The sequence below is a fragment of the Rana temporaria genome, chromosome 1 (genome assembly GCF_905171775.1).
Source record: "Rana temporaria chromosome 1, aRanTem1.1, whole genome shotgun sequence".
NCBI lineage: Eukaryota > Metazoa > Chordata > Amphibia > Anura > Ranidae > Rana > Rana temporaria.
The window spans coordinates 183,253,555-183,273,668 of NC_053489.1; the positions used below are offsets into that span (position 1 = coordinate 183,253,555).

Below are 20,114 nucleotides of genomic sequence, written 5' to 3' on the forward strand. Positions count from 1 at the left end.
GCAAGAAAACTGCTGGCAGAGCTTTCTTGCCGAGTAAACCGAGCGTGTGTACGAGGCTTTCAGGTTTCTCGTCTGGAAATCTGGCCAGAATCTCAATGAGATCCTGCTCTCTATTTTCTCGCCGATAAATTTTTGTCGGCCTGTTTCCAGACGAGAAACCCGAGAGTGTGTATACTTACCTGTCGCCGTGGAAATCTGCGCATGCTCGAAATGACTTTGACGCATGCGCAGTAGCTTCCATGGCATAGGTAGGGTGAAGCAAGATGGCGGCGATGGCATCATATGTGACGAGCGCATGCTCGTCGTACGCGATGACGTCACCGCGTTCTTGCCTTTCAAAAGAAACGCGGTTCTTTTGAAAGGACTGTGTGTACATTTGTGTACACATATTCGCCAGCACACCAAGGATCATTTAAAAAACGTCCAAAAATTTAATGCATAATAGCGATCCAAAAAGCAACGTTTCGAGGTCACGCAGGACCTCTTCGTCAGGCAAAAGATTCCTGGAAGGTGTGCAGTTGGAATATTTTGTGACTGTGTGTACATTTGGGCGGCAAGAGATTCTTGCCAAGAATCTCGTCAGGAAAAAGTTTTTTTTTCCTGACGAGATTCTGGCCCGTGTGTACGAGGCCTTAAGCTGGCCATGGTTGGCGAGGATTTCAAACAAAAATTATTGGGGAAAAAATGTTCTAAGGAAGATCCTTTGTTTTTCTAATCATTAGTGGGTCAAAATCGATGGTCATTTTCAACCGTATTGATGAAAAAATTTAAAGGACAGGATAAAAAAATTGTTCTCGAATAAACAAATTTGTAGGAGTGAGTGTTGTTTTTTTTTCACGTCTGTTTATTTTTATATACTGTACAGTATAACATAACCCTAACAATTAATTTCTATCACAAAAAAACAAAAAAAAATGTTTCTTTTCCATGAGAACACCATGGATTTGTGACATCAAGCCCAGTAGTTCAGTAAGGGGAATCTGAACATCTGCTTGCCTTCACCACAAAGACGGAGGATAGAAACTCTCTGAGCCATTAGTCATAGAGTATCCCAGACCTCATTTGGAAAGTCAGTCCGTCATTGGCTGTAGCTTGCTGCAGGAAAAGATACAATAAATAAGGTTATTCACAGGAAATGGTTAATCTACCGCTGTATAAAAGGTAAAGTCAAATGTGTACTCGGACTACATTTAGATAGAAAATCCTCTTTAACCTCAAAGATAGTATTTCCCAAACCTGTCCTCAGGTTACAACAACAACACCTGCCATATGTGTAACATCACACTTGTCCTACCTGTTTGGATAATGTAATATAAGTGGAGCCCAAGGACAAAAAAAACACCCATAAAAAATAAACATGACAATTTGGTTCCACAGCTTCAGAGACAATTAGACCCAGTTGATAGTTTACTTTTTATGCTAAACATCCAGGGACTTGATAAGCCTAATTTTTAGGGGGTTCTGGGGTGCTGCCTGCAGTATTTTATGACTGTCGGCCTGCACATCACTGCTTGTGCTCACTCCGGCTTTCCCCATTTTAAATATTTGGAGAACTTTTAAAGCAATTGGTTCCCTACTATTTCTTGAGCACTTTTCCAACATTTGGAATGGCTATCCGACATTTCCTGATGCTTAACAAATGCAAGAAAAGTGATTTCAACATTTGTTAAGCAGTTGATCTGCCAGTAAGTTCCAAGAAATATGGTGTTCCCATGCATGTCACTACCATGCACATGTATAAGGATTTCAATCTAATCTGTGATGTGGCCACATCTATTTCACATGATATACCATTGCCATTCGGATCGGAAGCAAGCTAGTCTGCTTTTTTTATGCTGTACTGTCAATAGGTGCAGTGCAAAGTAGGAAAAAGTATCTCTATATGAATCATCAGGTGATATGTTGTCCAAGTCTCTATTAGACACAATGTAGTGCAATGTTTCAAAGGGATTCCAATATACATACCTTATTGATCTCTCTGTGCTTGTCCCTGCTTACAATTTCTTCCAGTACTTCACCATCTCCTTTAATTAGCCTGGATTAGACACAAATAACATTAATTTAACGTGTTGTACATGAAAGATCTTCATTCTTGATATAGGCTCCTATGAAGTACAGTGGGTATAGAAAAGCAGCCCCCTCCCCCCATTGCAGCCTGAAATGAAGACCGACACAGTATTTGTTTTATCCACCTATATTTACTAGTGAGTTGGAAAAAGGATCACCCCCTTTTGACTAGAGGTCGACCGATATATCGGCCGGCCGATATATTGGCCGATATTCGGTCATTTTGGAGAAATGAGGCCAAATGTGGCCGATATTTAACATATCTGCATCAGCAGAGTGTGGAGAAGGAACATGGGATTCCTCCTCCCTTCTCCACACTGTCTGCAGAGCAGCGCTGTGTTTGTGAAACACTAAGGGAACTGTCACTAGAACGGTCTGATGTCGGGGTGGGCGGGATTCAGCTGTCCAACACCAGCCAATGGGATGAGATAATTGGCTGGATAGCCGCTGGGGCCCGCCCACCTCGGGTCCCGCCCACCTCCAACATCACGATGAATCTGAGCTCCCCTCTCTCTCTCTCCTCTCTGCAGCACCATGTGAAACTGTATGGAGAAAGAGAGTTTCACACAGCTCTACATTATGGGCTGTGAAACCTGCCAGTGCCATCTGCTAATGCCAACCAGCCAGTGCCAACTAGTACCATCCAGTGCCACCTGCCAATGCCATCCATTGCCAACTAGTGCCACCTGCCAATGCTATCCATTGCCAACTAGTGCCACCTGCCAATGCCATCCATGCCAACTAGTGCCACCTGCCAGTGCCAACTAGTGCCACCTGCCAGTGCCAACTAGTGCCATCCAGTGCCACCTGCCAGTGCCATCCAGTGCCACCTGCCAGTGCCACCTACCAATGACAACCAATGCCACCTGCCAGGGCCATCCAGTGTCACCTGCCAGTGCCAACCAGTGCCATCTATTGCCAATTAGTGCCACCTGCCAATCAGTACCAACCAGTGCCACATGCTAGTGCCACCTGCCAATGCCACGTGTCAATTCCAACCAGTGCCATCTGCCAGTGCTAACTATTGCCATCCAGTGCCACGTGCCAATCAGTGACATCTGCCAGTACCAACCAGTGCCACCTGCCAATGCTAACTAGTGCCATCCAGTGCCACCTGCCAATTAGTGCCATCTGCTAGTGCCAATTAGTTCCATCCAGTGCAACCTGCCAATCAGTGCCACTCCCAGTGCCACCCGCCAATCAGTGTCACCTGTAAGTGCCACGAGCCAGTGGCACCTATCAGTGCCACCTGCCAAAAAAAAATAAAAAATAAAAATCGGCCTAAAATATCGGCCGCAAAAATCGGCATCATATATCGGCCATCGGCCACCCCGATTTCTAAATATCGGCATCAACATCGGCCAGGGAAAAACCCATATCGGTCGACCTCTACTTTTGACAGTATTTCGTTGAATTAACTTTTGCTTTAATTACAGTCTTTAGTCTGTTGGGATATGTCTCTGCTAACTTTACAATATTTGCCCATTCTTCTTTGCAGAGCTGCTGAAGTTCTGTTAAAGGAGTTGTAAATAAAATAAAAAAATTGATGCTGAAATGACTGTTTACAGGGTATAGAGACATAATAGTTAACTGATTCCTTTTAAAAATGATTAAAAATAGCTAAAAATCAATCATATAATGTACCTGTAGTTTCTAGTTTCGTTTTTGCATGGTGTTTCCTGCCTCTGTGCTGTACAGAGCCACAGAGCCAATACAGGGCAGTGATGGTTTGGAAAACTAAACTGATTGGTGCTGAGGGGGTTTTAGACACACAGTAATCACACCTCCTTGATTAGTGACCACAGAGAGAAAGCTCCCAGCACTGTGGTTATCAGGAAACAGACAACCAGGAAGTGTGGAGATCAGAGAAGAATTACAGCAACTTGAGAGCAAAAACGAACAATGAGGACATGAAAACAGCACTGCATTAAGGTAAAGGAAGCTATTAAGATTAAAAAAAAAAAATCCTTTACAAACCCTTTAAATTTGATGGTGACCGTTTGTGGACTTCGAGTCATTCCACAGATTTTCAATGGGGTTTAAGGCGAGTACACACGGTACGAAAATCAGAAGGAAAAAGTTGAAGACGAGCTGTCTGCAGATTTTCGGATCGTTAGTACGGTGCATTCGACAGACAATTTGACTTTTACATCAGACAAAAGCTGGATTGGATGTGCAGGCTAGAATATGTCTGATGTGAACTCAAATAGCTAGATTCAGGTAGAGTTAGGTCGGCGTATCAGTAGAGTTATTCTCAAACAGAGATACACTTAAACCTATCTAAGATACGACGGCTTGCGCCATCCTATCTTAGGGTGCAATTTTTAGGCTGGCCGCTAGGTGGCGCTTCCATTGCGGTCGGCGTAGAATATGTAAATCACTAGATACGCCTATTCACGAAAGTACGTCCGGCCGACGCAGTACAGATACGCCGTTTCCATAAGAGATAGGCTGCCTAAAGTTAAAGATGCCCCCTAGGTGGCATAGCCAATGTTAAAGTATGGCCGCCGTTCCCGCTTCGAAATTAGAAAATTTTACGTTGTTTGCGTAAGTCGTCCGTGAATAGGGATTTACGTCATTTACGTCCACGTTGAAATCAATAGGACCGTGCGGCGTACTTAGCCGCAATGCACACTGGGAAATGTAGGTGGACGGCGCATGCGCCGTTCCAAAAAAACGTCAATCACGTCAGGTCAAAGCATTCTAACATAAAACACGCCCCCTCAGCCTATTTTGAATTAGGCGCGCTTGCGCCCGCCGCATTTACGCTACGCCGCCATAAGTTAGGAGGCAAGTACTTTGAGAATACAGTACTTGCCTCTCTGACTTAAGGCGGCGTAGCGTAAAAGTTGCGGCAAACTACCTGAATCTAGCTAATAGTCTGATTTTCGGATAATCAGTAAAGAAATCCGTCACACAAAAGTCGAAAGTACAAACACGCATGCTCGGAATCTAGGAACGAAGAGTTCAGTCTTGTCTTGTCTTGTAAACTATTGTTCATAACGCGGCAATTGAAGAAATGTCAAAATTCTCACTTTCTTTAATGGGATAATAAAGAGATTTTTAATACAGCTTACCTGTAAAATCCTTTTCTTGGAGTACATCACGGGACACAGAGCGGCATATTCATTACTATGTGGGTTATATGGAGTACCTTCAGGTGATGGACACTGGCAATCTCAAACAGGAAGTGCCCCTCCCTATATAACCCCCTCCCATAGGAGGAGTACCTCAGTTTTGTAGCAAGCAGTATGCCTCCCAAAATGGTCCCCATAAGAGGGGTGGGAGCTCTGTGTCCCGTGATGTACTCCAAGAAAAAGATTTTACAGGTAAGCTGTATTAAAAATCTCTTTTTCTTTATCGTACATCACGGGACACAGAGCGGCATATTCATTACTATGTGGGATGTCCCAAAGCAATGCTTACAATGAGGGGAGGGAGAACATCTTCCCAAGACAAAAGGATTTAATTTAGAGATATACTCAAATTATAATAAATCCAACTTAGTTGAGAATTTTTTTTTTTAAATTTAACTCAAAAGGGAGCCCCCGGAATCCGAGGGTCTCAAACTGCAGCCTGCAGCACTGCCTGCCCAAAGGCTGTATCAGTATTCCTTCTTACGTCCAACTGGTAGAATCTTGTAAACGTGTGGACAGAAGACCAGGTTGCCGCCTTGCAAACTTGAGCCATAGAGATCTGGTGGTGTGCTGCCCAGGAGGCGCCCATGGCCCTAGTAGAATGAGCCTTTAATGATAACGGAGGAGGCAACCCTTTCAAGCCGTAGGCCTGAGTGATTAACTGTTTAATCCACCTCGAGATGGTGGATTTTGCAGCTGCCTGCCCCTTCTTGGGCCCATCCGGTAAAATGAACAACACATCTGTTTTCCGGATCTTCTCTGTAGCTTTAAGATAGGCCTTCATGGCCCTGACAATATCCAAGGTATGCAGCAACCCTTCCTTTCTGGAAGTAGGTTTAGGAAAGAAGGATGGTAATACCAAATCCTGGTTTAGATGAAAACTGGATATAACCTTTGGTAGGAAGGAAGGATGAGGGCGGAGAACGACCTTGTCCTTATGTAAAATAAGATATGGTTCCTTACAGGATAAGGCTGCCAGTTCCGATACTCTTCTGGCGGAAACTATGGCGACCAAAAATACTAACTTCCTTGTCAGTAAAACCAAAGGAATTTCAGCCAACGGCTCAAAAGGTTGTTTCTGTAAACTTGACAGAACAAGATTTAAATCCCACGGACAAAGTGGGGATTTAACTGGAGGATTAATACGTAAGACCCCTTGCATGAAGGTCTTAACCAGCGAGTGGGTGGCCAGCGGCCGCTGAAACCACACTGACAAAGCTGAAATCTGTCCCTTGATTGTGCTTAATGCCAGTCCTTTATCCACTCCTAGCTGGAGAAAACGTAATACTCTATCGATGGTAAACTTGCGAGAAAGCCATCGCTTGGACTCACACCAGCCTACATAGGCCTTCCAGACCCTGTAATAAATCACCCTAGAGACCGGTTTCCTGGCTCTGATTAGGGTAGAGATTACTTTCTGAGACAGACCTCTACCCCTGAGAATCAGGGATTCAGCTTCCAGGCCGTCAATTTTAGATGCCGTAAGGCAGGGTGGAGGATCGGACCTTGCGATAGCAGGTCTGGCCGTAGAGGAAGAGTCCAAGGGTCTCCCACTACCATCTTCAGGATTAGTGAATACCATGCCCTTCTGGGCCATGCTGGAGCTACCAGGATGACTGGTATGTGCTCCACCCTGATCCTGCGCAGCAGGCGGGGTAGTAACTGGAGCGGGGGAAATACATAAAGAAGTTTGAACTGATGCCAAGGGCAAACCAGCGCATCGGTTCCGCAGGCCATCGGATCAATACTCCCCCACCCTCGTGGGTGGGGGCGCCCCTTCATAAGGTCGGCTTGGGGGCTGGTTTTGCTGGTTTGCGAAACCACTGCTTCTTGCCTCTAGCGGCCTGTCCCTGCGATTTGTTGTTAAAGTTAAAGTTTGATCTTGCAGGAGGCCGTCGATACTGTTTGGTATTAGAGTGCCCCTGCCCAGGGGAGTGCTGTCGTTTAAACGCAGGCCACTGAAACTTTTTCTTGGTTGGCAAAATAGTACTTTTGCCGCTTGAAATGGTCTGAATGTATTTATCCAGGTCTTCTCCGAAGAGTCGTCCTCCATGGAAGGGGAACCCTTCCAGGAGCTTCTTGCATGGGGGCTCTGCCTCCCAGCTCTTTAACCATAAGAGTCTTCTCATATGGATAAGGGATAACGATAAGCGTGACGCTTGCTGGATAGAATCCTTAATCGCATCTACCGTAAAGCGTATGGCCCTAGGGACATCAGAAAATTCTTCTGCCTGCTGGGCAGGAATAAGTTTAAGCATCTGCTTAGTTTGATCCGATAATGCTTGTGCAACCCCAATCGCAGCCACAGCTGGCTGCACTACTGCCCCTGCAGTAGTGAAGGAGCTTTTAAGTAGCGTTTCCAAGCGTTTATCAACCGGATCCTTGAACACCTGTATGTTTTCTACAGGGCATGTTAAAGATTTGTTAACACATGAGATGGCTGCGTCCACCGCCGGGGTTGCCCATCTCTTGGAAAATTTATCCTCCATAGGATATAAGGCAGAGAATCTTTTAGGTGGTAAAAAGATTCTATCTGGCTTGGTCCAATCTTGGAACATAACTTCCTCTAGCAGAGGATGGATCGGAAAAACTGCGTTGTTTTGAGGCGCCTTTAGTGAGCCCAAAGCTGAAACAGTCGATACTTGGAGATCTGGTACTGGCAAGTTGAATGCACTATGGACCAAGTCCGTTAAGGCTTGAACCCACCAGCTCTCCCCTTGGGAGGCTGCCCCAGACTCCCCCGTATCCGGATCCTCGATCCCCGAACCTGCTTGGTCCTTGTCCAAGAGGTCGTCCAATTCCCCTGCAGAAAGGACCTCCTCCTCTGAGGGTCCACGCTCGGGCGACGGAGATCTATTCCGTTTTCTGCCCCGCATAGCCCTGGCTATCATTTTTTCCATTCTCTTTTCCATCTCTTTTAAAGAGGTGGACAGTACCTCGTCCGTGACCACCCTAGGGTTGGACTGACCCGTGCCAGCTCCAGCCCCAGATCCCGATGGTCCCACCAAGGCTCCCTCTCGGGAAAGCAGCGGCATAACTTTGTCCGAGACCTCAGACTCTCTGGGGGAATCCCCACCTCTTGTACCCTCTTTTTTTTTTTTTTTTTTCAAACCAAAGAGAGAAAAAACATTCTGTCCCCCTTAGTAGTATTGCCAAAAAACTGCTGAGATAGAAAAGAACAGCCTAACTCTAGGCTCCAGGACAGTCTTATTGAAGACTGTAATAATCTTTTTTTGGCCACTGTGTGTCCTCTGCGCCCCGTGCTGCCGCTCTGGTCTCTTCCTCTCTCAGTTCCAGCATACACTGAGCTGAGAACGAATGGAAGGGCCGCCCCTTCCTTTAACATGCTGGCCCGCCCTTCCCCCCTCAGCTAACGGCGCGAAATTGCGCCCATATCACGGGGACGCGCGCGCCCGCCGGTGGGGGGGGGTGGGGGGAAGGAGACCACACGAGGAGGCAGTTTGTCCAGTCTCCAGGCTAGGAGGAAGAACCGTGGCAGCAATCGCCTGGAGGCTTTGCAGGTACAGTAAGCACAGCTCTCTTTACACACACACACACACACACACACACAGGCCTCTTTCTCAATGCTTACAATACTACCAGGGAGGTCACCTTTTATGGGGAATACACATAGAGCCATCCTATCTTTAAGACATGTGACTTACTTTGCCAGATGCAGCGCATAACTTTAGGCATGTCCCACTGTGACCCCCCCAGAAAAACCTGCTAAGAACCAAGTTCCGCAAGTTTCCCCTCACTTACCTGCTCCATGCCGCAGGACTTTGCACAGCAAGAGGCCCAATCTTCCCCCATCTCCGTGGGGCATTGACCTTCAGGCCCTGGGTTCCTATGAAGGATCCACTGTCCTGGGCCCATATAGCACTCTGGCAACAGAAACATTAGGCCCCCAAAGGTTTCTAAGTTCTGGGCCCAGGGTCCAGCTCTCTAAAAAGAAAGCATTATGGGCTATACCCCATTGGTTTGGGGTCCGGTTACTGACCACTTTAGCGCTGAGGCCGTTGGACAGAACCGGTTAGCCCACCTTAATCCCAAGGATGTGGAGACAAGCTAAACCATGACCAACACCTAAGACACTGGCGTAAAAACTGAGGTACTCCTCCTATGGGAGGGGGTTATATAGGGAGGGGCATTTCCTGTTTGAGATTGCCAGTGTCCATCACCTGAAGGTACTCCATATAACCCACATAGTAATGAATATGCCGTTCTGTGTCCCGTGATGTACGATAAAGAAAATGAAACTGCTTTGCATGTAGTTACGCCAAACGTATTTTAAAAGGCATTTGTTCAGTATGGTCTGAAAAATCAGGGCCCAAAGGGTGGCGCTTGAGAAAACACCTTCCTCTTTATACTCTCATGCCGCGTACAAACGGTCGTTTTTTGTGATGAAAAAAAACAACGTTTTTGAAAACTTCATTTAAAATGACTGTGTGTGGGGAAAACGTTGTTTTATGTCTTCTGAAAAACGACAAAAAAAAATTCGAACATGCTCAAATTTTTTGTGTCGTTTTTCAAAACGTTGTTTTTTGTGTCAATGAAAATGATTGTGTGTGGGCAAAACGACGTTTCAAAACGACGTTTTTAAACCCGCGCATGCTCAGAAGCAAGTTATGAAGCTAACTTCAATGGAAAAGAGTGCTGAACGTAACCGCGCTTTGCTAGAGCATTTTTAAAAAACGATGGTGTGTAGGCAACGTCGTTTTTGAAAATGAAGTTTCAAAAACGTCGTTTTATTTCATGATTCAAAACGTCGTTTTTTTTTCATCACAAAAAACGACCGTCTGTACGCGGCATCATAGTACGTCACTACGTTCGTGTTTATCAAACGACAATTTGCAAAACGTTAGTAGACAAAATTTTGCACACGCCCTTTTAACAAAAAATTGGTTTGTACAAGGCTTAAAGCGGTGGTTCACCCTCCATAACAACATTTTAGCATAAAATGAGGCATAGTAGCGCGAGCTACAGTATGCCTGTATTTATTTTTTTATCCCCGTACTCACTGTGCACTCGTATATTGAAGATTCCGACTTCCCGCGGGGAATGGGCGTTCCTATCCAGAGGGAAGGTGATTGACAGCCGGCTCTGGCACGTCACGCTCCCCGAAGATAGCCGGAGTAGGTCTCGGCTCTTCACGGCGCCTGCGCACAGACTATGCACAGGCGCCGTGAAGAGCCAAGTCCTATTTCGGCTATTTCCGGAGAAGCGTGACGTGCCAGAGCCGGCCGTCAATCACCTTTCCTCTGGATAGGAACGCCCATTCCTCGCGGAATCTTCTATGTACGATTGCACAGTGAGTACGGGGCTAAAAAAATAAATACAGGCATACTGTAGCTCGCGCTACTATGCCTAATTTTTTTTTTTTATAGGGTGAACTCCCGCTTTAAGTCTGGGCTCTGACTAAGCCATACAAGGACATTTACCTTTCTCTCCTTCAACCATTGTGTGGCCATTGTGGCTGTGTGCTTTGGGTCATTGTCATGTTGGAAGGTAAACCTTCTTCCCATTGATAGCTTTCTGGCAGAGGACAACAGATTTTCCTTAAGAATTTGATGGTAGTTTGCCCCCATCTATTTTCTTTCTATCCTGACAAGTGCTCCAGTCCGTGCTGCAGAGAAACACCCTCATAACAGGATATTATCACCTCCGCTGTATTGGATTTCATGCCAGATATATCGTTTGGTGTTGAGGCCAAATAATTCAGTTTTAGTCTCATCTGACCATAACACCTTTTTCCACGTGGCCTCAGAATCTTCAAGGTGTGTTTAAGGTGGTCAGAGGAGACTACAATTCAATTGGACTGGAACACTCATCAGGATAGAAAAAAAAAATGGATGGGGCAAAATACCATAAAATTCTTGAGGAAAATCTGCTGCCCTCTCCAAGAAAGTTGTCAATGGGAAGAAGGTTTACCTTCTAACATGACAATGGCCCAAAGCACTCAGCAACAATGACCACACGGTGTTTGTAAGAGAAAAGGGTGAATGTCCTTGCATGGCCTAGTCGGAGCCCAGACTTAAACCCCTATTGAAAATTTGTGGAATGACTTGAAGACTGCAGTCCGCAAACAGTCACCATCAAATTTAACTGAACTTGAGCAGTTCTGCAAAGAAGAATGGGTAAATATTGCAAAGTTAGTAGAGACATGTTCCAACACACTAAAGGCTGTAATTAAAGCAAACTGTGGTCCAACAAAATACTGATATAAGGGATCCTTTTTCCAACTCACAATTCTGTTTTTGATTTATTTTTTTCTGACATTGGTATTATATCTTTCACTTGGATTCTATAAGTTGCACTAGTAAATAAACCTGGGTAAAACAAAAACTGTGCCTGTCTTCATTTCAGGCTGAAAATCAAAAACATTTGATTATTTTAACCTGACGCTGACCACCCCATTCAGATTTACTGTGCAGAATCATGTACAGGTACACGATTCTGCACTTCTGGGTCACGCATCTGCGCTACCAGCGACCTACTCCCACAGTGATTGGACACAGCGGAAGACAATCAGCTGGTCCAGCAGACGATGTCTGACGATTATTTGAGGCACAGGTGGAACGGCGATTGCCTATGTAAACAAGGCAGTTATCTTGTGTTTCTGCTAAGTAGGAACACAGATCTCTGCCTTCCCATCTGTACAAGCACCCCCCCCCCCCACACACACACAGTTAGAAAGCACTCCCTAGGAACACATTAAACCTTTTAATCGCCCCTGATGTTAACCCCTTTCCTGCCAGTGTCATTAGTACAGTGCATATTTTTTAGCACTGATCACAGGGCCACAAAAAGTGTCAGTTAGGTGTCTGATTTGTCCGCCGCAATATTGCAGTCCCAGTCCCACAATAAATAGTTTTTTTATTGGGTATGTTTTATAGCATAAAAGTAAAATATCTCTCTCTTATTTTTTTTAAAAAAAAGCTCTATTTGTGGGGTAAAAAGTACATACATTTTATTTGTGTACAGTGTCACACGACCCGGCAATTGTCAGTTAAAGTAACGCAGTGCCGAATCACAAAAATTGGCCTGGTCATGAGAGTAACCCTTCCGGAGCTGAAGTGGTTAAAGGGGAGTAATTGTTTTCTATACCCATTGTACGTAAACTCACTTCAATACAGATTATGTAAGTGCCTACACAGAATTACAGCTGCCTCTTATATTTGGGGTACAACCCCCTAGAATGTGACAGATGGTTTGTCTACATGATGTGTTCATCTGGAAAGAAGGCTGTTTTTAATGAGCATACAGGAATCTTGGGATGAAGAGAGAGGAGTAGAGGACACATTTAATGAATGAGAATGGCTGATTGCTCTTTGCCATTTAGATCACAATGTGACACAATCCTGCCAAGTTCTGCTCTATTTTAGGATCCTGCTTGTGCGATCTCATTTTCGTTAGTCTGATTTTTCCTGCTGAAAGTGGGTCATTTCTTCGGAGTTCAATCTACACCATTCACACACACACACACACACACACACATTCATCAAGTGTGGTCTTCGTGTTACTCAGTGACACCATTCCTTACACATCTATTTGTCAGTCAGACATCTATGTGTCAGTCAGACTACTGCAGCTTCTCCCAATTAGTACAAGTAACGCGAAAGAGGATACGTTATGTCAGATTTGCTTTCTATTGCTGCTTGATATATATATATATATATATATATATATATATATATATATATATATATATATATATATACTCTGGAAGTCCACAAGACCCCAAGCCAGTATAAGTAATAGGTTTATGCAGTAAAAAAGTAATGAGCACAATGTAAATCATAGTAACTCAGAACAACCAATTAGAATTCACCAATCTGACTTCAGTAAACTGAACACATGAAGCATACAATATTATATTAGCAAGATCACAAGCATTCTTACAGAGGCTGAATCAAGACCAAACATATCTGTAGAGACAACATCAGTACTGTGCCCCTACACAATCTGTACTGTACCGACACAACCAGAAACATCAGTACTGTGCCCCTACACAATGTGTACTGTACCGACACAACCAGAAACATCAGTACTGTGCCCCTACACAATCTGTACTGTACCGACACAACCAGAAGCATCAGTACTGTGCCCCTACACAATGTGTACTGTACCGACACAACCAGAAACATCAGTACTGTGCCCCTACACAATCTGTACTGTACCGACACAACCAGAAGCATCAGTACTGTGCCCCTACACAATTTGTATTGTACCGACACAACCAGAAACATCAGTACTGTGCCCCTACACAATCTGTACTGTACCGGCACAACCAGAAACATCAGTACTGTGCCCCTACACAATCTGTACTGTACCGGCACAACCAGAAACATCAGTACTGTGCCCCTACACAATCTGTACTGTACCGACACAACCAGAAACATCAGTACTGTGCCCCTACACAATCTGTACTGTACCGGCACAACCAGAAACATCAGTACTGTGCCCCTACACAATCTGTACTGTACCGGCACAACCAGAAACATCAGTACTGTGCCCCTACACAATCTGTACTGTACCGACACAACCAGAAACATCAGTACTGTGCCCCTACACAATTTGTATTGTACCGACACAACCAGAAACATCAGTACTGTGCCCCTACACAATCTGTACTGTACCGGCACAACCAGAAACATCAGTACTGTGCCCCTACACAATCTGTACTGTACCGACACAACCAGAAACATCAGTACTGTGCCCCTACACAATCTGTATTGTACCGACACAACCAGAAACATCAGTACTGTGCCCCTACACAATCTGTACTGTACCGGCACAACCAGAAACATCAGTACTGTGCCCCTACACAATCTGTACTGTACCGACACAACCAGAAACATCAGTACTGTGCCCCTACACAATCTGTACTGTACCGACACAACCAGAAACATCAGTACTGTGCCCCTACACAATGTGTACTGTACCGACACAACCAGAAACATCAGTACTGTGCCCCTACACAATCTGTACTGTACCGACACAACCAGAAACATCAGTACTGTGCCCCTACACAATTTGTATTGTACCGACACAACCAGAAACATCAGTACTGTGCCCCTACACAATCTGTTCTGTACCGGCACAACCAGAAACATCAGTACTGTGCCCCTACACAATCTGTACTGTACCGACACAACCAGAAACATCAGTACTGTGCCCCTACACAATCTGTACTGTACCGACACAACCAGAAACATCAGTACTGTGCCCCTACACAATCTGTACTGTACCGACACAACCAGAAACATCAGTACTGTCCCCCTACACACTCTGTACTGTACCGGCACAACCAGAAACATCAGTACTGTGCCCCTACACAATGTGTACTGTACCGACACAACCAGAAACATCAGTACTGTGCCCCTACACAATCTGTACTGTACCGACACAACCAGAAACATCAGTACTGTGCCCCTACACAATTTGTATTGTACCGACACAACCAGAAACATCAGTACTGTGCCCCTACACAATCTGTACTGTACCGGCACAACCAGAAACATCAGTACTGTGCCCCTACACAATCTGTACTGTACCGACACAACCAGAAACATCAGTACTGTGCCCCTACACAATCTGTACTGTACCGACACAACCAGAAACATCAGTACTGTGCCCCTACACAATTTGTATTGTACCGACACAACCAGAAACATCAGTACTGTGCCCCTACACAATCTGTACTGTACCGGCACAACCAGAAACATCAGTACTGTGCCCCTACACAATCTGTACTGTACCGACACAACCAGAAACATCAGTACTGTGCCCCTACACAATCTGTACTGTACCGACACAACCAGAAACATCAGTACTGTGCCCCTACACAATCTGTACTGTACCGGCACAACCAGAAACATCAGTACTGTGCCCCTACACAATGTGTACTGTACCGACACAACCAGAAACATCAGTACTGTGCCCCTACACAATCTGTACTGTACCGGCACAACCAGAAACATCAGTACTGTGCCCCTACACAATCTGTACTGTACCGACACAACCAGAAACATCAGTACTGTGCCCCTACACAATCTGTACTGTACCGGCACAACCAGAAACATCAGTACTGTGCCCCTACACAATCTGTACTGTACCGGCACAACCAGAAACATCAGTACTGTGCCCCTACACAATGTGTACTGTACCGACACAACCAGAAACATCAGTACTGTGCCCCTACACAATCTGTACTGTACCGACACAACCAGAAACATCAGTACTGTGCCCCTACACAATTTGTACTGTACCGACACAACCAGAAACATCAGTACTGTGCCCCTACACAATCTGTACTGTACCGACACAACCAGAAACATCAGTACTGTGCCCCTACACAATCTGTACTGTACCGGCACAACCAGAAACATCAGTACTGTGCCCCTACACAATCTGTACTGTACCGACACAACCAGAAACATCAGTACTGTGCCCCTACACAATCTGTACCGACACAACCAGAAACATCAGTACTGTGCCCCTACACAATGTGTACTGTACCGACACAACCAGAAACATCAGTACTGTGCCCCTACACAATCTGTACTGTACCGACACAACCAGAAACATCAGTACTGTGCCCCTACACAATTTGTATTGTACCGACACAACCAGAAACATCAGTACTGTGCCCCTACACAATCTGTACTGTACCGGCACAACCAGAAACATCAGTACTGTGCCCCTACACAATCTGTACTGTACCGACACAACCAGAAACATCAGTACTGTGCCCCTACACAATCTGTACTGTACCGACACAACCAGAAACATCAGTACTGTGCCCCTACACAATCTGTACTGTACCGACACAACCAGAAACATCAGTACTGTGCCCCTACACAATCTGTACTGTACCGGCACAACCAGAAACATCAGTACTGTGCCCCTACACAATGTGTACTGTACCGACACAACCAGAAACATCAGTACTGTGCCCCTACACAATCTGTACTGTACCGGCACAACCAGAAACATCAGTACTGTGCCCCTACACAATGTGTACTGTACCGACACAACCAGAAACATCAGTACTGTGCCCCTACACAATCTGTACTGTACCGACACAACCAGAAACATCAGTACTGTGCCCCTACACAATTTGTATTGTACCGACACAACCAGAAACATCAGTACTGTGCCCCTACACAATCTGTACTGTACCGGCACAACCAGAAACATCAGTACTGTGCCCCTACACAATCTGTACTGTACCGACACAACCAGAAACATCAGTACTGTGCCCCTACACAATCTGTACTGTACCGACACAACCAGAAACATCAGTACTGTGCCCCTACACAATCTGTACTGTACCGACACAACCAGAAACATCAGTACTGTGCCCCTACACAATCTGTACTGTACCGACACAACCAGAAACATCAGTACTGTGCCCCTACACAATCTGTACTGTACCGACACAACCAGAAACATCAGTACTGTGCCCCTACACAATTTGTATTGTACCGACACAACCAGAAACATCAGTACTGTGCCCCTACACAATCTGTACTGTACCAACACAACCAGAAACATCAGTACTGTGCCCCTACACAATTTGTATTGTACCGACACAACCAGAAACATCAGTACTGTGCCCCTACACAATCTGTACTGTACCGGCACAACCAGAAACATCAGTACTGTGCCCCTACACAATCTGTACTGTACCGACACAACCAGAAACATCAGTACTGTGCCCCTACACAATGTGTACTGTACCGACACAACCAGAAACATCAGTACTGTGCCCCTACACAATTTGTATTGTACCGACACAACCAGAAACATCAGTACTGTGCCCCTACACAATCTGTACTGTACCGACACAACCAGAAACATCAGTACTGTGCCCCTACACAATCTGTACTGTACCGGCACAACCAGAAACATCAGTACTGTGCCCCTACACAATCTGTACTGTACCGGCACAACCAGAAACATCAGTACTGTGCCCCTACACAATCTGTACTGTACCGGCACAACCAGAAACATCAGTACTGTGCCCCTACACAATCTGTACTGTACCGACACAACCAGAAACATCAGTACTGTGCCCCTACACAATCTGTACTGTACCGACACAACCAGAAACATCAGTACTGTGCCCCTACACAATCTGTACTGTACCGACACAACCAGAAACATCAGTACTGTGCCCCTACACAATCTGTACTGTACCGACACAACCAGAAACATCAGTACTGTGCCCCTACACAATCTGTACTGTACCAACACAACCAGAAACATCAGTACTGTGCCCCTACACAATTTGTATTGTACCGACACAACCAGAAACATCAGTACTGTGCCCCTACACAATCTGTACTGTACCGGCACAACCAGAAACATCAGTACTGTGCCCCTACACAATCTGTACTGTACCGACACAACCAGAAACATCAGTACTGTGCCCCTACACATTGGGCCTGATTTACCAAGCCTTTACTCCATGACTCATGGAGTAAAAGCAGGAGTAGCAGCCGTTTGGCCATTTACTAAAGAAATACGCTGCTAGTGCAGTGTATTTCCCTAGTTACTAATGTGCTCCGTGCGCCCAGGAGAGGGTGCATTGTGCACCAGTACAGACCTGGCGCACGGCACATTAAACTATAAATTGCGGGGGTTTGGGCGGGAGTTTATTAAGGGGGGAGGTGGGGGGATGCAGGGGAAGTGAAGTGACATGTGTTTTGAAGTGTTTGGCGGGCCGAATTGAAAGGGAAAGTGTTTTTTGAAAACAGATCCCCGTACGCTTGCACAGTGCGCCTGAACCTCGGGAGGTTCATTTGCATACTGGGCATGCGCAGAGAGAAAAGTCAGGGATTCCCGTGCGCCTTGTCAGTACGCCGTGAAAATCTTGGTAAATACCAAGCGGCGTACCCGTGATTGCGCTGCGTGACGCGGCGCACGGGAATCTCCGAGCTGTTTTCAGCCCTGAAGGGGAACTCCGCGCCAAATTTCAAACTTGAAATCGGCGCGGGTCCCCCTTCAGGGCTACATTAGGCTCTTAGGCTTGGTCCGGAACGTGAGGGGTTAAACCCGCGCCGATTCGGCGCGGGGTTCCCCCCCAAGATCCAAACCAAGCCCTCATCCCAAGCATGCAGTCTGGCCCGGACAGGAATGGGGGAGGGGACGAGCGAGCGGCCCCCCCCTCCTGAGCCGTACCAGACCGAATGCCCTCAACATGGGGGAGTGTGTGCTGTGGGGGAGGGGGGCACTGCCCCCCCACCCCAAAGCACTCTTGCCCCCATGTCGATAGGGACAAGAGCCTCTTCCCGACAACCCTTGCCATTGGTTGTCGGGGTATGCGGGCGGGGCTAATCGGAATCTGCGAGCTCCCTTTAATAAGGGGGCCCCCAGATGCCGGCCCCCCACCCTATGTGAATGAGTATGGGGTACATCGTACCTCTACCCATTCACATGGGGAAAAGTGTAAAGTAAAATAAAAACACCACACAGAATAAAATATTTTATTAATCTGCTCCGGAGCCCCCCCTTTCTTCTTTAGCTCTCTTAGAAGGGGGGGTTTCTTCTCTCCCGATCTTCCGCCGGGACCCTGGGCTTCGGTGATTTCTGCCGGGGGAGGGCGCCATCCCTCGGTCCTCTCCGGAGCCTTCCGCCGGATGCCCCCACCCCATTTAAGCTCTTTTTCATTAGGGAGGGGCATCCGGACTTCGGGGTCTTCTGCCGGGGGATGGCGCCTATCCCCCGGTCTTTCCGGTGCCTTCCGCCAGGGTTCCGGTCTTCCTGGTCTTCTGCCGGGGGTGCGCCAACTCCCCGGTCTTTTCTCTTCTGTCTTCTCTGCTCCCTCTTCTGCCTGGCTCCCCCGCGGAGCCAGGGCTTTCTTCCGTCTTCTTTCTTCTCTCTTCCTTCTTCTGCCTGTCTCCTCCGGGAGCCCAGGGCTTGTCTCCGCTGTCTTCTCCCTTCTCTTCCATTGGATGTTGACACGACGAGGTCCGGCGCTGGAATGCCGTCTGAGCAGTGGGCATGGACTTATATAGGGCAATGCCACCATGTGACCTCAACCCATGTGACATCACATTCCCATCATGCCCAGGGAATGTGATGTCACATGGGTTGAGGTCACATGGTGGCATTACCCTATATAAGTCCATGCCCGCCGCTGACACGGCATGTCAGCGCGGAACCTCGTCGTGTCAACATCGAATGGAAGAGAAGGAAGAAGACAGCGGAGACAAGCCCTGTGCTCCGCGGAGGAGACAGGCAGAAGAAGGAAGAGAGAAGAAAGAAGACGGAAGAAAGCCCTGGCTCCGCGGGGGAGCCAGGCAGAAGAGGGAGCAGAGAAGACAGAAGAGAAAAGACCGGGGAGTTGGCGCACCCCCGGCAGAAGACCAGGAAGACCGGAACCCTGGCGGAAGGCACCGGAAAGACCGGGGGATAGGCGCCATCCCCCGGCAGAAGACCCCGAAGTCCGGATGCCCCTCCCTAATGAAAAAGAGCTTAAATGGGGTGGGGGCATCCGGCGGAAGGCTCCGGAGAGGACCGAGGGATGGCGCCCTCCCCCGGCAGAATTCACCGAAGCCCAGGGTCCCGGCGGAAGATCGGGAGAGAAGAAACCCCCCCTTCTAAGAGAGCTAAAGAAGAAAGGGGGGGCTCCGGAGCAGATTAATAAAATATTTTATTCTGTGTGGTGTTTTTTTTTTACTTTACATTTCCCCCATGTGAATGGGTAGAGGTACGATGTACCCCATACTCATTCACATAGGGTGGGGGGCCGGAATCTGGGGACCCCTTTATTAAAGGGGTCTCTCAGATTCTGATAAGCTCTCCGCCCGCATACCCCGACAACCAACGGCCAGGGTTGTCGGGAAGAGGCTCTTGTCCCTATCGACATGGGGGCAAGAGTGCTTTGGGGTGGGGGGGCAG

The 20,114-nt window shown here is 46.8% G+C and overlaps 1 protein-coding gene across 1 annotated transcript in view; it reads right to left on the reverse strand.

Annotated features, from left to right (window-relative positions):
• Positions 1–834: 834 nt before the first annotated feature.
• Positions 835–20,114, reverse strand: part of ARL6IP4 (ADP ribosylation factor like GTPase 6 interacting protein 4) — a 43,161-nt gene continuing 23,881 nt past the window's right edge. Inside the window, exons 5-6 of the mRNA XM_040347316.1 lie at positions 1,966–2,035; positions 835–1,095 (exon numbers count right to left, since the gene is read on the reverse strand). Coding sequence (XP_040203250.1) covers positions 1,036–1,095; positions 1,966–2,035 — 130 coding nt within the window. The 3' untranslated portion in view covers positions 835–1,035. The remainder of the gene's footprint in view (positions 1,096–1,965; positions 2,036–20,114) is intronic.